Source organism: Scatophagus argus, chromosome 10, assembly GCF_020382885.2.
Source record: "Scatophagus argus isolate fScaArg1 chromosome 10, fScaArg1.pri, whole genome shotgun sequence".
NCBI lineage: Eukaryota > Metazoa > Chordata > Actinopteri > Scatophagidae > Scatophagus > Scatophagus argus.
This window is the reverse complement of record NC_058502.1, coordinates 18,284,980-18,300,270: the sequence shown is the minus strand read 5'-3', so window position 1 is coordinate 18,300,270 and position 15,291 is coordinate 18,284,980. Positions and strand designations below refer to the sequence as shown.

The 15,291-nt window shown below is 41.3% G+C and overlaps 2 protein-coding genes across 4 annotated transcripts; one reads left to right on the top strand and one right to left on the bottom strand.

Moving 5' to 3' along the window:
- Positions 1-3,867: 3,867 nt before the first annotated feature.
- ttl (tubulin tyrosine ligase) lies at positions 3,868-9,166 on the bottom strand. 3 transcript variants are annotated; one of them, XM_046401965.1, is made up of 8 exons: positions 8,619-9,166; positions 7,944-8,022; positions 7,646-7,724; positions 7,276-7,508; positions 6,871-7,006; positions 6,503-6,772; positions 5,770-5,913; positions 3,868-5,172 (listed from the first exon to the last, which is right to left on the bottom strand). In XM_046401965.1, exons 2-8 carry the CDS (start codon positions 7,981-7,983, stop codon positions 4,974-4,976), a joined length of 1,101 nt encoding a protein of 366 aa, XP_046257921.1. In that variant the 5' UTR covers positions 7,984-8,022; positions 8,619-9,166; the 3' UTR covers positions 3,868-4,973. The 3 variants fall into 3 exon arrangements, with proteins under 3 accessions (XP_046257921.1, XP_046257919.1, XP_046257918.1); XM_046401963.1 differs by having other exon boundaries at positions 7,944-8,083; positions 8,619-9,165; XM_046401962.1 differs by having other exon boundaries at positions 7,944-9,166.
- A 281-nt stretch (positions 9,167-9,447) lies between these two features.
- fignl1 (fidgetin-like 1) lies at positions 9,448-13,163 on the top strand. Its single transcript, XM_046401961.1, has 2 exons — positions 9,448-9,605; positions 10,975-13,163. The coding sequence occupies exon 2, from the start codon at positions 10,992-10,994 to the stop codon at positions 12,888-12,890; it is 1,899 nt and encodes a 632-aa protein (XP_046257917.1). The 5' UTR covers positions 9,448-9,605; positions 10,975-10,991; the 3' UTR covers positions 12,891-13,163.
- Positions 13,164-15,291: the final 2,128 nt, after the last annotated feature.

Here is a 15,291-nt window from a genome sequence, read left to right as displayed (position 1 = left end):
TCCCACTACTGAGCGGCACGGGGGCTTTGACCTGCTCCGTTTCCGACCTGGGCCGGTGCACCCCTCCTTAGACGACCTGGTGGTCCCGAGCTCCCTCAGGAGCACCATATCGATACCGAACTTAGTGCGGACACCCGATCGACATAGTCCGCTGCAGCCCAGAACTCCTGAGCTCAAACGGTCCGCCAGCCTCAGCCTCCCGGTAGCTTGGATTACAGGCGCGCGCCACCGCACCCGGCGGCAGATAGCCTTCATTCATTCAAGTTTCCGAGTGTTACAAATGTGACGTCATCAGGAGCATACACAGGCGGCGTTTAGTGACGAAAGAAACATGAACGAAAAAACAAAAAATCTCGTATTATTTGTATCGTACAACAGCTCCCGTATCTAATGTACTTTGATCTGTGGTGCGTCAGCTGCCGTAAGTGATGAACAGAAATGGTTTCTGGAGGTTTTCACAGAAAAATGCTGCCGCAGCCTCCAGTACTTGATGATGGCGGAGACTGCAGGCATCTGGTAGAAGCTGTAGGTGGAGGTGTGGGTTGCAGCTGTCTGGTATATAGTCAAAGCATTTATGCGTCAGTTTCAAGTTTGTCTCATAGCACTCTGAGAGTAGGAGTGAGATAAACATATTTATTCCTTCATCATATATATTGAAAAGAAGTTTCACAGCGCTTGACGTCTTTGCGCTTTGGTGTTCCAGATTTAAGATCTTAAATGTTATTTTGTTGTGCATGTCAGGGAAGAGTTGCCATCTGAGCAAAAGAGCCGCTCCGCAGACATCACACTGAGTTCAGCCTGCATTAATGTTGTAGTCCTCATTGTTTATTTTTTAGACATTCTGCACACATCTATGAACCTGATGCTTCTCTTCTTTTTTTGCTTCTGAAATTTTCTAATATTTTTCACCGCAGATATTTTGACTCGTCACACAAAGAAGCGCACAGGCCTTACTGGGTAATGTTATCAATGACTGTGTTCTGCTCCAGTCCGAGTAGGCCATGAAAGTGTGACAGTGAGCCATCACTCATCATCAACATGTCCTCTGTGAAAAGGGCCCATCAAGCCTGTTGTTATGGCACATGCAGAGTTTGGCATGCAGCTCTGTTTCAGTTAAGTGGCTGAACTGTCTGTTGGACGGGTCTTTCTGAAGAATGAAGGAAAATGACAACAGGAAGTAACATTACAGAAATAGACATACAGCAGAGAGCACATAATGCCTTATTACTGATCTCCAATGCCAATGAATCATTTCTGGATTATGAAGCTATTAGTTACAACTTGGTCTGCTTTAACAAGCTGAAGGCAGCGCACACCTGAAGATATCCAAAGTGGTCAGAGCTTGATTTGATCATCGCTCGACTGTGGAGGACAGCTCATATTCTTAGTTCTTTCTGGATTAATGCATTTGCTTCATCTGCACTTGAACAATCTTACTGTTGGTGTTTGATGTCACTCAGCATATCTGAGCGACAAGTGGCATTCATGGTGCAGAAACAGACTTCTTATCTTGTTTGGCCTTGCCTCATCTTCAGAACTACATATGTCAGAGAAACAGTACAACATTTTGGGAATCACCCTTTCTTACATCTCACTCAGAGTCAAAGGAGAAGAGGGATATCACCTTCATCTTCATGTGCAGTACAGAGTTGGTGTCTGTTGTGTTCGGCTGAGTTAAGCAAAACAAAAACTTGCAGCTGGGGGAAATCAAATGAACCATGGAAACCAGAAAAATGCACATGACAGAAGCTTGATAGCAGTATAATATTTTTTTATTCTAGTTATATTTTTCTGATAAAGACAAATGTTCATGCAGGATTTTGGACAAAACATCACCTAAGAAAAACACAGCACAGACATCCCTCTGAACATGATACTCGCTTTTGGATCATGTTGGCCAATTGATGTGATAATATCCAGATTTTATCAACAATACAAAACATCATTCGACACTGAAAAAACAGCATGAATCTGATCTTTGGTAAGGATGACGAAATCCAGGAAAAATATGAGACGCATAAGAAAACCAAGACAAACTTAGTCAGATGTGCAAATCAGAGGCATGACATCATTAAATTTAAAAAAAGTAATAATAATAATAATAACTAATAATGAATGAGGCAAACTCACTCCAATACAAACAAATGAAGGTGCATTTAAATGCTGGAGGTCCATTGCTTCTTGTTATCAATATGCAATTCCCTCTAAGGCACCTTTCCCTTTGATGGAAAGACGTTTCCCTACAAGTTTAATAAAAAACAAACACTGATAGTTTGCTTTCAATACTTTAGAAATCTGCAAACACTTGTAACTCATTTGCCAACACAATCATGACACAAATACTAATATTGATATTCTTCCAAATGTTCTGCAATGCATCATAGAAATGGATTCATCATATGTTCTTAGTGGGATCAATCTTTGCAATGATCCTGTTTCTTGAAAAAACATTAGAACATTATTCCATCTTTGTGACCTTCCACACCTTACATATTCTTCATTTCTCAAATTCATGTTGTAAACACAAATACATGGTGATTAAAAACATAAATACATTTTCTAATGGTGTCCCTTAAATTATGATACTCACAACATGGGAAGCAAAGCCTCACACATTTGAAACAAGGTTAAAAGAGAGGAACAGAGAAGGGATTCTAACATTATGAGAGACATACCTGTAAAACTCCTATCGCAACTTACTGTGTGTTTAACACGAGCCCCTTGAAACACAACGGTTGAATTAACTACCCGACATGCGGCTGGAACAAGTTCTGAGCTAATTTTAAGTTTCAACTCTAAAGAAAAGCTAAGCATTCCTTTCCAAAAGTATCATAAAAGACATTTCAGTCATCTCAGACAGTTACATCTCTAAGACTTCGCCTATTCACAAAGAGATTTAGTCAAAAGAAAAGTGAAAAACTGAGATAACTTTAAGGACCCCATGAAACAAACAAAAAAAAAAAAAATCAGTCGTTCATGAAATGCAACCCCGCAGCAACTAATTAAGAGGCAGTGACAAGACGAAGACTTGCGTCTGACTTTTCTTTGGTAATAGTAACACATTAAACACAGTATGTTCGACTAGTTCAGTGGAAGAGGGTTGAAGTAGGGCTGTATGTTTTATGCCTCCATCAGCTTCTTATCTTACAAGCATATCTGTGTCCAGTCGTTTTCATTTCATGGGGTGTTGAAATGCTTCTAACAAACACTAACACACTTTGTACAATCTACTCTACTTTCATTTCAGCAGTTCAAAAACATTAACTACACACTTGCCGACAACACTTTCCAATGACTAGCTGGTCGACCATCGGAAAAATAAAATACAGACATTAGAGCAGCTCTTCACACACTGGGCCAAAAGGTGTTGTGGGGGCTTGTATGAGGATGCATACTACAACATGCTTTCACACAAACATGCTTTCTTCAAATGACAAAACATCTTCAGCTATTCTGTGAAGAATTTGTTGAGGACACAACAATGTCAGATAATAGTATACCCATCCCCTTCTGGGTCTTTTTCCTTCTGCCATACCAGGGTCAGAGGGCAGGGACACTTCAGGAGAACTTATGGGGACGGACTTAAAGCTGGGTTTACCAGGTGTAGGACAGTCTCCCTGTTCACTTGTGCCACCCTGCTGCATTGAAAGTAAATAAAATGTTGTGTCCATATGGTAAAGTTAGAGAAATGCTACATCTTGGATGTTTCACCCATCAGGAACATTGAGTTAGTGTGTTAAATGTGTCTGATGAAGGAAAAAAAGCATCCAAAATTATATAAAGTCAATAAGATCTTATATATCATCATATCAACAGTGCAAAGGCTTCTAGGACACGTATGAGTCACAGTAACAGAGCAAACTAACTTTTTTTAAGGAAGCGTGGCTGGAAATGTAAGGCACTACAGTCTCAGCGGGAGCAGCTCTGCATCCTTTAGAGCTCCCTTAGTCTGCATGGGGAGAAATTGGGGGTGGAAGTGAGAGCGCAAAGTCATCTGTCCTGTTGATTTGCTCATAACCATCCTGACATTCCTTGTATGCATAATCAGAAGAGCAGAGATCATTTCCATACAGTTCAGTGGAGAAAGTCAGACTCCCTCCATACATGACAGGCAAGGAACAGTTAAAGGCTCGGCTCGCTGACAGAGTTGATGAGAGGGGACAGGGTATGAAGAAGCTTTGAGTACGGAGACTAGGGAATATTTTGGGGCTTTTCCATGCACGTGTGCTGGCTTGCCGTGACTTGATTTGACTCAGCGCATCAGTCCAGCATAGCTTTATATTCCAAATATCACAAAATGCTACCCATTTGAAGGTGTGTCTTTAACTGACAACACACTGCAGCTCACTTACAATCTGACTGTGGCTCTTTCTCACTGTACTCTTCCTCCCTGCAGTATTATCAAAGGTGTTAACACATTTAATTCCCTATAAATTATTTACATTTATAGTACGCCATTATTTTGTTATTTAAAGGCTTTTATTATGAATCAGGAAATGTTGGATTTTCTCCTGTAGTAACCTAACACGACTCCTACAGCTTAACGAACAGCAAACATGAAGAAACAGTAAAGGAAAGTAGACATCAAAAAGTACAAAGATCGACACAGGACGGAAACTAGACTTAAAACCACAGAAATCCAGTTATAGAAGCTGCAAAGGAACTGAGAGCTGAACACACAGAGACTTTTTAAAATACATTTCTCTCTGGTCTCCAAGCATGAGCTGAGTCTCACGACACACGCTTATTAGAAGGGGAAAAGGGGGACGTCACGGATTGGATACGGTAGAGGACATGTCACGGCAACCTGCGGGCAGGTGAACCTGGTGCCCTTTGACGCCACTCCTGAGGTACTCCATCTCAGGCACAGCACAACTCTGAGCGGTTGAATTGACAATGGAATCAGAAATCAGTGCGGCATGGTTTGACTCGGCACGGCCTTAAGTGCCAATGGAAAAGCCCCACGGGTGTGCTTACAGTCGAGTGAAAGGGCCCACATGAAGAGGTGCTCTCAGTTTGGGAGAGGAGCATGAGTTTGTGGTGAACATGGAGGATGGGGAGGAGGAATAAGGGGAAGAGGAAGCAGATGAGGAGTCACCGCCGCTGTTTAGAGTGAAGACACTGGAAATGGCTACATCCACGATACCTTGACATAGCTCTGGATAGAGTTTCCTGGTGAAGGAAAGAAAAAAGTGTCAAGTTGCCCTCACACTTGTCCTACTGACTTAATGGGTGTTTAAATAAGGTCTATAGGAAATATTAATGTCCCTAATCTAGCTAAGGCAGATTTAATATCTACCACTGGAAATTAATTTGCATAACACGTTCACATTGAAAAACAACAGACAAGAGTCAAAGTTCCAAAAATGCAAATTCACAAGGAACAAAATTCACGTTTAGCTATAAAACTACTGTTTATCTTTAGACGTATTTTTCCTGTTGAATGCTGCCTGTCTTTGAGAGCCACCCAAAAAGTTTTGTTGTGTAATTACAATGACAATAAAGTCTTAACTATCTATGTATCTATCTACAGTAACTGTAACATTTTCAGTTTTCCCATTTCTGACTCTGACCCTCCAGAAGCACAAACAGAAGCCCAAAAAACTGTTCTAAATGAAGTCTGTAGGAATAAATGTGAATAGTAGAGAGAAAGAGAGGGAAAGGCCCCAAGATTTACAGACAGAAAACAGTGGTAAAAGACAAGTAAAACTGACAGGGCTGCTACATAACAAACAATTTAACTTAAACGATGAGCTTAATGTCACTGACTGTGCACAGGCTGGAGCTCCGTTGATCTCAATGAGCCACACTTTGAAGCTCTCGTCCACCATGAAATCAAATCCAAAGAGCTGGAAGCTCTGATAGGACAGGTGCTTGGTGCTGATTGTCGGCTCAATACATGTCAGACAGCTCCTGTGACACCAGACAACAATTCTTTTAAAACCAACTGGCTTTGATCATAAACACCCAGACAACTTCATGCAGTGTGCATTTCATTAGGAACTTTTCAGGTACAAAGGCAACGCTGACCTTTGCAGACCTCTGCTCTCATTAGAAAAGGAAATGCACAAAAAAAAACCTTCTGCCCAGATCACAGTTTGTCCTTTAAATGATGGTAGCTGCTATATGATAGACCTCAATGGCGCATTTTAAATGGTCTGTGGTGATGTCAGTGACTATGAGGCTGCAGTTGAAGTAAATGCTCACAATGGCATATTTGCACGCCTTGTTCACTGGGTTGGTTTAGCATGTTAGCATGCTAACATTTGATAATTAGCGCTCAAGTCAAAGTTCAGGTCAGGCTAATCAGAATATCATTAGTTTTGAGGATCATAAACCCAAGTTATGGAAAACATGAAGGTTTGACCTGAAGATGACACTAAAAGGAAATTTAGAGGATCATTTGAATCACTAGAAATTATCCACTAGAGATCTTAAATATCTGTAGCAAATTTAATTAAGCTAAAACATAAAAACAGCAGCAAAAACAAGAAGGACCTACTTTATGATCTGCTTGATCTGAGGTAATATGGTGGTCTCCAGGGTGACATTGTAAGTGTTCAGCAGGTACAGTCTGAACTCATCAAAGAACATCTCATTTCCCTCCTCATATCGTCCATAGTTCTGGGAGTGCTCTTTCTGGATGCAGTGGTTGGTCAGGTGGCTGGTCATGTCCTGGAGGTCAGAGCTGTTGTAGGGCTCAGAGGAAGTCCGCAGCACACCCTCCCGGTATAAATATATGTTGTACTGGTGGTCCACTAACACCCAGCTCCTAGCAATGGCATAACATAACCCACTGAAAGCTCAGTTACAAAGTCCAGGCAGAATAGCGCGGTTTCGACGCATTTGAATTAAACATAAAAGACTTGCCTGATGTCAAACTTCCGATGTCCCGGCTCCAGAAGCAGAGGTTTCTCCAGGTACTTCTGAATAACATGAACCTGTCCCTGATTATCAATGTACTCCAGCAGCTGATTAGCATCATGGGATATCAAAATCCCAGCACCTGTTGAAATAAAATGAAATATGTTAACGTGTTAAATATGCCATCTATTACATCCTCACTTCAAAACCATAAACTACACAAGAAACAGATCTATTGAAGAGAAAATGGTTATCACTGGGAGAGCAAAGCTTTTCAAAACAGTTCAGAAAGAGTAAGTAATCTCTTTGATTCAAGTAATACAAGAGAGAAGAGACTGTGAGGAAAATGTCTGACCAAGGCCAACTGGTATAATGGATTTAAACCAGGGAAAAATGGATAATTGATTTTACCTTTAGCTCCAGCAGAAGATTTTGCTATCCACACTGTGCCCTCCCCACTTTCTTTTTTAGAGTGATAGGAGGCCAAGAAAACTTCTCGCTCATCCGTCTTGGGATTGTTCTTCAGATGGCTAATGCCATTTGTGGCTGGAGCGACAGGGGTGTTGAGGTTAGTAGGATAGATGATGTAGGATTCTGGGAACCAGTTACAGGAATCAGACAGCTCTGGGCTGGTCTTTATTAGCCTGAAGGTAAAGAAAGGAAATGGTCAGCTAATGTAACATCCATTTAAATAATTTATTTGCAAAAAAGTACATCAGTAGAATGAATGATGGCAAGATCAAAGATTTATTTATTTGAATTTAAAAAGACAGGTATGCACTTGACCAAAGACGCCTTCCTGCAAAGTCTGTCTGCTCCTCTGTAGTAATTCACCAGCTGCACCAGTCCTGGTTCATGACCTGGGAAGTCCAAGTGAGGACATTTTAAAATGAAGTGAAAAGGTCAGATGTGTGCACCCTGTACACATAAAGAGATGCACTCTTTCCACAGGATCCTCGAGCATCAGCCCTTCAGTCATAGAAGCTGCTTCATCTGATTGAGCGTACACCAAATATAGCACAGGCATGCTTTTCTGACTGCTGTCGTTCTCATATGCAGTAGGAAAGAACAGCCTTTACCTAGACGTCCAAAGGGCAGTCTGTTCCGTTCACCCAGCATCAAGTTGAATCTGGGATTGTCTCTTTTCAGCCTCTTCCACTGTCCAGTTGAGAGGAGGATTTTGGAAACTTCTGCATAAACAGTGCTGTTGTCGTCGCGGCTAACAAAGGTGTATATCGGGGAATTCATAATGCCACTTTGACTACAAGGGCTTGTATATCAAGAAAACGACTGAAGGTGTAAATATCTTATCTGTGGAACTAGTTATGAAGCTATCTGGTTGGCACTGCAGCAGACAGACCGTTAAGGGTTATCTCCTCTGTCTGTGCCATGATGATGAGTCAGTCATATCCAGTCCACACTTCCCGGTTAATTCTGTTGTTCTAAAGCTCCAATTCAGAAGTCTGAGGCTAACGTTTATTTATATAAAACAGCATAACATGTTAAGGATAGCTATTTAATGTAGCTCAGCAGACGGAGTTCCTTTAGTAACCCCAGACATGGGTGTGACTGACTGCTGCTCGGCTCCCGTCTGGATTAACGTTCATTTACATCCCGTCTCCGGTTCAGATATAACGTTAGCTAAAGGGCTGCGACTACTGAGAAAAGCTATCCTGGAAACTTTTCAGGTATCCCTCTTTAAAGACGAAACTATAATAAATAATGATAGATTGTGAAAAACATTAACTTACTACCTAGTTGACTACACAGTATCACAAACGCAGATTATTTTCCCACCGGCGGTGTATGCTTTAAGATCTTGCAGCTGCTGTCATCCACTGTCGACAGCATAAACAAAAAGCTCTACGGTTGTGGTCATTGTAGTTTACTCGTACACAGTTATAACGGGTAGTTTATATTTAAATGTTTTTTTACATGTGAAAATAATTAATTAACATATATTGGAATGTAATTTATTTAGCAGTATAATTTATTTAAAGAGTATTTATGATGAAATTCGGTGCCCGGACGAATTCCAACAACAATGGTACTGCGTTTCCCAGGATACAACACGATAAAGGGCCCTTTTAGTCATCACATTTGCTTAGCATGTTGTAGCCACAAGATGGCGTCTTACACCTTATTTCGCGTTACCTGGGGATAACGTGTTGAAACCATGGTCCGGAGGAAATAACTTTTGAAATTCAAGTAAAATGTTCTGACTCTGGGTACGCCTGTTTTTAGTTCATCATCATTAATCAACGAGCTTTAATTTACGTGGAAACTGATAAAGCGGCTTAATGGGGTATTAGCAAAGGGAGACCGGTCTCTGGGCGAACCTGGAGGATAAATGGAGCACTCCCTGGGAGTGACAATTTATGGGTCCTGTTCCGATATTTTCACATAAATTATTTACTTTAGCTTTGTCTCATTTGTTCTTCTCTTTTCACCTTAAAATGACATTTTTGTTATAAGTTAGAGCCAATTTGTGTCAGTTCTGGCTGGGTTTCTGGACATTTCTAGATGAAAGCGATGTTCAAAAAATGAATTTAGAATTTTGAAGAGCGAAATGGAACGTAGCCGGAAGTCGCACTGGTTGAGAAGAAACTAGTGGCGGGAAGAGTATATAAACGGCGAGTTTAAGTACAGGCACCATCAGCAGGGTAATGCTATGAAACGTTTGTTTGTTGTGTTGCACCTATTTATTTTTGTCATACGATAATAAGAAGATATCTCTAATAGTAAGTGGTTTCCCTCACCTTCAGTATTGCGGCCCGTTGTATGTTGTGGGGTACTTTGGTATGGTACTACCGTAGATTGTTTACAGCTGCATGTTGTGGACGCTAAGCTAGGTTTCCCTGGCGGTATGTTGAATAATAACCTTAAGTTAAAAGACACTGCGGCAGTGTCACCAGCTCTTGAACTTTTCTCCAGTACAGCTCACTATTCATCAAATGAAATATTTAGCCCCGATATGGCAAGCCTTTTTAACATTTAATCAGTAGTGATAACAGCAATTGTAGATGTAAAACAATTGCTTTTTGGATTAGAATTCCAAGCCGATGTATCCATAATGTAATTTTGACTAGTAACAGTTCGCTTTTGATGAGTCAAAATGTTTCTATAGGCGAATATATTTTTGCTAACATGTAAAACTGGTTTTACAGATATTCTAAATTATTTGCTGACAGTTTGACACGTTGAAATGTCATTTCCTGCAGTGAAAAATAAATGACTGCTGCTCAGCTTTCAGCGCTGACTAAATGTTAAAAGGGATTTTACACAGTCATTTACTAGCCATAGTTAGTATTACTCATCCGGTGAAATCGATATATACTCAGCAGAAATACAAACGCAACACCCCTGTTTTTCATGAATTGTAAAAGTAAATGATCTAAGGCTTTTTTCTGTACCTTAGCCAAAGTGCACTTTCCGTCAAAACTTCATCTGTTGCATTGTGTTGTGTGATAATATTGCACCTTTTACAGTGGCCTTTTATGGTGACCAGACCAAGGCACACTTTGCCGTAATCATTTTGTTTATATGCCACACCTTTTAGATGGATAGATTATCTTTGCAAAGAAGAAGTGCTCACTAACATGGATTTTATTTTGTTTCTAAAATCGGACAGAAATAAGTCTTGTGTGTGCAGTAAGTCTTCATGTGTTGGATTTATATTTGTGTATATTGTTCTCTGTAGCTCTGGAGGAGCTTTGTCTAGACTGTGAAAATCATCCTTTATGTTTAGATGTTAACTCAGCCGGGTGATGGAGACTAAGAGAAGAATGTAGGTGTTTCAAAGACATGGGTCCTTACCAGGCTTGGACTGTTAATGAAAAAATGTTTGCGAGTTGAGATGCTGGTCAGGGGGATCCAGCATTTTAGACACTTGAAACATTCTGTTAAATGTCAGGATATTTTAGCCTCTGCAACATCTATTTTAACGTTGCTTTTTTAAATTTGTTCTTCTGATTCATGTATCATATACCCATACATATGTACTGTAATGAGATGAAACTTTTTTATGTTTGTGGGTCAGGGATGATGTGTGCCTTGGCTTTTACTGAGGTCATGTATTTTTAATAACTTTTGTCCCCTCTCCTTCACCAGACTGGAGCAGGCCAGGCATGAGTGGCGCACACCTGGACGAATGGCAGAGGAGGTCCTTTGACATTTCATCTGGCAACTGTACACCTGAACAGACGGCCGATGCCTATCGGGCCCATATCCTCTCCATTCAGTATGCATGGGCAAGCTCCCAGCTCTCTCAGGCCGGCATGGCCAGCCTGCTCAGGACCTACTCGGAGCGCTATGCCGCAGTGCTGGACTCGGATGACCCCCGCACAGGGCTTAACAACTATGCAGAGAGTGCACTGCATCTGGCTCGCAGTCAGAGGAACTACAGTGACAAATGGGAGTCTTGCCTGACTATGGAGAGTGTGCTGGAGCTGCCCTGCGTGCAGAAGATGATTCAGGCAGGGACCTGGGCAGAAAGGTTGCAGGTGGCACCGGGCGATGTTAACATATCTGTGGGGCAAGAGAGCAGAGGCAGTTTTCTGTCTTTAGGACCACCACAGTCTAAAACAGAGGTTAACAGCATTGCCAGTAATCCCACTACTAATATTACATCAGAGAGGTCAAGAGGTTCTGAGGGGATCTTAGGTAATCCAAATTCATTCTCCCGACCTCCACCTCGTCCACAGTCTGTGTTTAGTCATCCTTCTTCAGTTCCTCCACAGGGAAGTCCTGCTCTTCCAGGGGGCACACAAAATCAGTCCTCCTTCTTCTCCACCTCCAATCCATCTAAGCGGAAGAATTTCTATAACACAAATGGAGGGGATGGAGTCAGGGGGCAGCATGGTGGACAAGCAGGCACTGACTCTCATGCTGGGACGAACTTCAAAACAGCTCGCGAGCAATTCATCGTTGATCAACAGAAAAAACATTCTCATCAGCCCCAGAGAGCTCAGCCCAGTGGGATGGCAGCAGCTGTGAAGAAATCTCTGGGTGCTAACAGGCCTCGAGGTGCCTTTTCTAAATTTGTGTCACCTATTCCACGACAGGAGGAGGAAGAAGGTGGGACGAGCCGCAATTCCAATCAGGAACCTCAGATCCAGGATGAGCGTCTTAAAAACTTTGAACCAAAGATTATCGAGCTGATCATGAGTGAGATCATGGACCACGGGCCTCCTGTTGCCTGGGATGACATAGCAGGCCTGGAATTTGCTAAAACCACTATCAAGGAAATTGTGGTCTGGCCCATGCTACGACCTGACATCTTTACTGGCCTCCGTGGTCCACCCAAAGGCATCCTGTTGTTTGGACCTCCAGGGACTGGAAAAACTCTGATAGGAAAATGCATAGCTTGTCAGTCAGGGGCCACCTTCTTTAGCATCAGTGCTTCATCGCTCACATCCAAATGGGTTGGTGAAGGAGAAAAAATGGTGCGAGCCCTGTTTGCCATTGCCCGCTGCCACCAGCCTGCTGTCATTTTCATAGACGAAATTGACTCATTGTTGTCCCAGCGGACAGACGGGGAGCACGATTCATCTCGTAGGATAAAGACAGAGTTCTTGGTTCAGCTGGATGGGGCTGCCACAGCAGCCGAGGACCGCATCCTGGTGGTGGGTGCCACAAACCGGCCTCAAGAGATCGACGAGGCTGCCCGACGACGCCTAGCAAAGAGATTATACATCCCCCTGCCCGAGGCAGCAGCCCGACTGCAGATAGTAGCTAACCTCATGGCTCGAGAAAAGAACCAGCTGAGAGAGCAAGAGCTGGACAGTGTAATAACAGCCACTGAGGGCTTCTCAGGGGCTGATATGACTCAGCTATGTAGGGAAGCAGCTCTGGGACCCATCCGCAGCATCCAGCTCAGTGACATCGCCACTATCACTGCAGATCAGGTGCGACCAATCCTCTACAATGACTTCCAGGAGGCTCTGAAGACGGTACGGCCCAGCGTCTCATCAAAAGACTTGGAACTGTACGAGGAGTGGAATAAGACTTTTGGATGTGGACGTTAAACTTGGCTCCTCATCCTGATAAATGTCTATGTCTTTTAACGTTGTGGATCTTGTTTTGAACTGAGTTGAGATAAATATTTTAGCTCTGGAGATATCCATAGATCTTAACTATTGTCTTCATGAAGCACAAAAACCAAATTGTGTTTATGCTGAGCCGGTGTTTCTGTTATTTTGACACTCCTGTGTCCAATGTTTGTCTCTTTCCAGCCTGATGTTTTGTTAAAACTACACTTGAAACAAAAATAAACATATCATAAGTGAACAGCGCCTGAACATGGGTTTGAAAATATCTGTGCCTTAATTATCCTTATTCACAGTAATCTTTCTGGTGAGAGAATGAGCTGCTTTTCAGTGTTGGGAAATTGCTCTGCATATTGTTCCCAGCAGTTTGAATTACACATGGAAATTATTTTCAGGAGTTTTTAATGACTCTTTTTGTTTAGCTCTTAATTTTGCAGTTGCTTTGTGGTTTGTTGTAAGCACTAGACAACATGTGTACATAAACCGTGTTTCAAGAAGCAGTAATCTTATTTTAATTTCCTTTATAGCAATTAGCACCTTTTTGTGATATTTTTAGGATGAACATTCAGTACATTGAGCATATTCCGTAATAAGAGTGAATGTTTGTCTGCATATTTGTTTATGTCTCAGAACTGAAACAAATCAATCATCAATCAAGTTTATTTGGACATTTCTGACCTTGATCCCCTCCCTATGTAATCCACAGAGGGCATTGTGATCACTTCAGAGTTTCATTTGCATAAAACATTTTCTCTTTAGTCTGTCCTGAAATGTCCCCCTCAGGCTGGATGTGCTAATCATATCTGAAGCAGTGACATGTTTAAAATAAGTGCAAACCTTGAAAACCTTTGCCTCCCTTCCTGTTAGTGACTAAGACAGCAGTGGACTTGGCAGGAAATTTTGTTGCAGCAATACATCCCTTTTATTAGAGGATAAGCACACGCTCCATATTTTGGTAGTGATCTTCAGCCATAGGGTTCATGGCCGCTGTAGTTATATGCATTTCAACCTATTGGTCCAGTTAGTTTCTCAGGTATTAGTATTAATAGATAAGATGGCCACTTGCTCTCTTCTGCACAGGAGAAATGTGGTTAATCCTTCGCCGCTGGCAGCACTTGTCAGCTGAGATTCTTAATGTTGTTGATGTTTTTTGAGTTGAATGCCTCACTGGTCAGTCATATGCTGCACTGTAGAAGAGGACTATTATAGACTCTGCACACATTAAATTAAGTCTTATGTAAATTTAATGAAACAATCTTTGAAAAGCTGGAAGACCATGAAAAAAGACTTTCATTTATTTTTCATTTTTTTTGTCAAGTTGCTGATAAATATTTCAGTCATGTGGTTGGCCACTGGGTTGAAACTTTGTTGAATTAGCCAGTCCCCACCCTCGGGCACCTCTGTACATGGGGACTCCTCACAGCTGGACCGGGACAGATGCACAGAATTCCTCTGGTGCTGGCTGGATCCATAGAGTATGGGCTGAAAATGTTGCCATATGGTGTGAGCTTGTAGCTCAATATGATTATGGCCACGCTGCAGTGGTCACATCTGGGGCTTGAGTGGTCACAAACACATCACACAGAGGATGTAATTTTGCTTCCTATATACTTGCCATTCAAATTTGACAATTGAGGGAGAAATTTATCACCCAGGGCTTCACTCAGGTATCTAAAATAATCTGACCTTTGTGATGATTTTTTAAATTATTTATTGTTTGGAATATTGTATGCTGTTCCCAGAGGTCACTGATTGACAGTGGAGGAAGAAGCACTTGCAGCCTTTGAGTAAAAGTATCTGTTGTATCTTTATTCAAAAGCATTTTTAATCAAAATGCAATTAAATATATAATTCTTCAATTTTTAATGAAATCAAAGCACATTTTGATATTATTAATGGTCTGCATTTTTTTCAGCAATTCCGTTCAAGGCATTTACGTCCTGACTGCTCAAGCTGCATGCAGCATAAAATCATACTGTGCTTGCACTTGCAATTTGCAGATTTATTATTAGTAGTAAAACAATAATAACGGAGTTTGTTGGTCTGCACTGCACTGTGGAGTCACTTTTATATTTCTAGAAATGTAAAAATGTTTAGTTTAAAACCCCACTTTTAGCTACTTGACTACTATTTTAACTCCCCATACAATTTTGTACTTTACTGCTGTGCTTAGTGTTACACAAAATAAAAGCAAAAAAAAATGTCATTTTTCTAATATTTCTTTTAGTACAATACTGGCTAATTTTACCTCTTTGGGCTTCTAGGGTGTAACAGGCTGGAAACCATTAGTTTATTCTTTAATCTTTGATACACTAATCCAGTATATTAAATGTAAAACCTTAGTCTGAAAATTAAGCAATGAATAGATAAATGGAAAGTA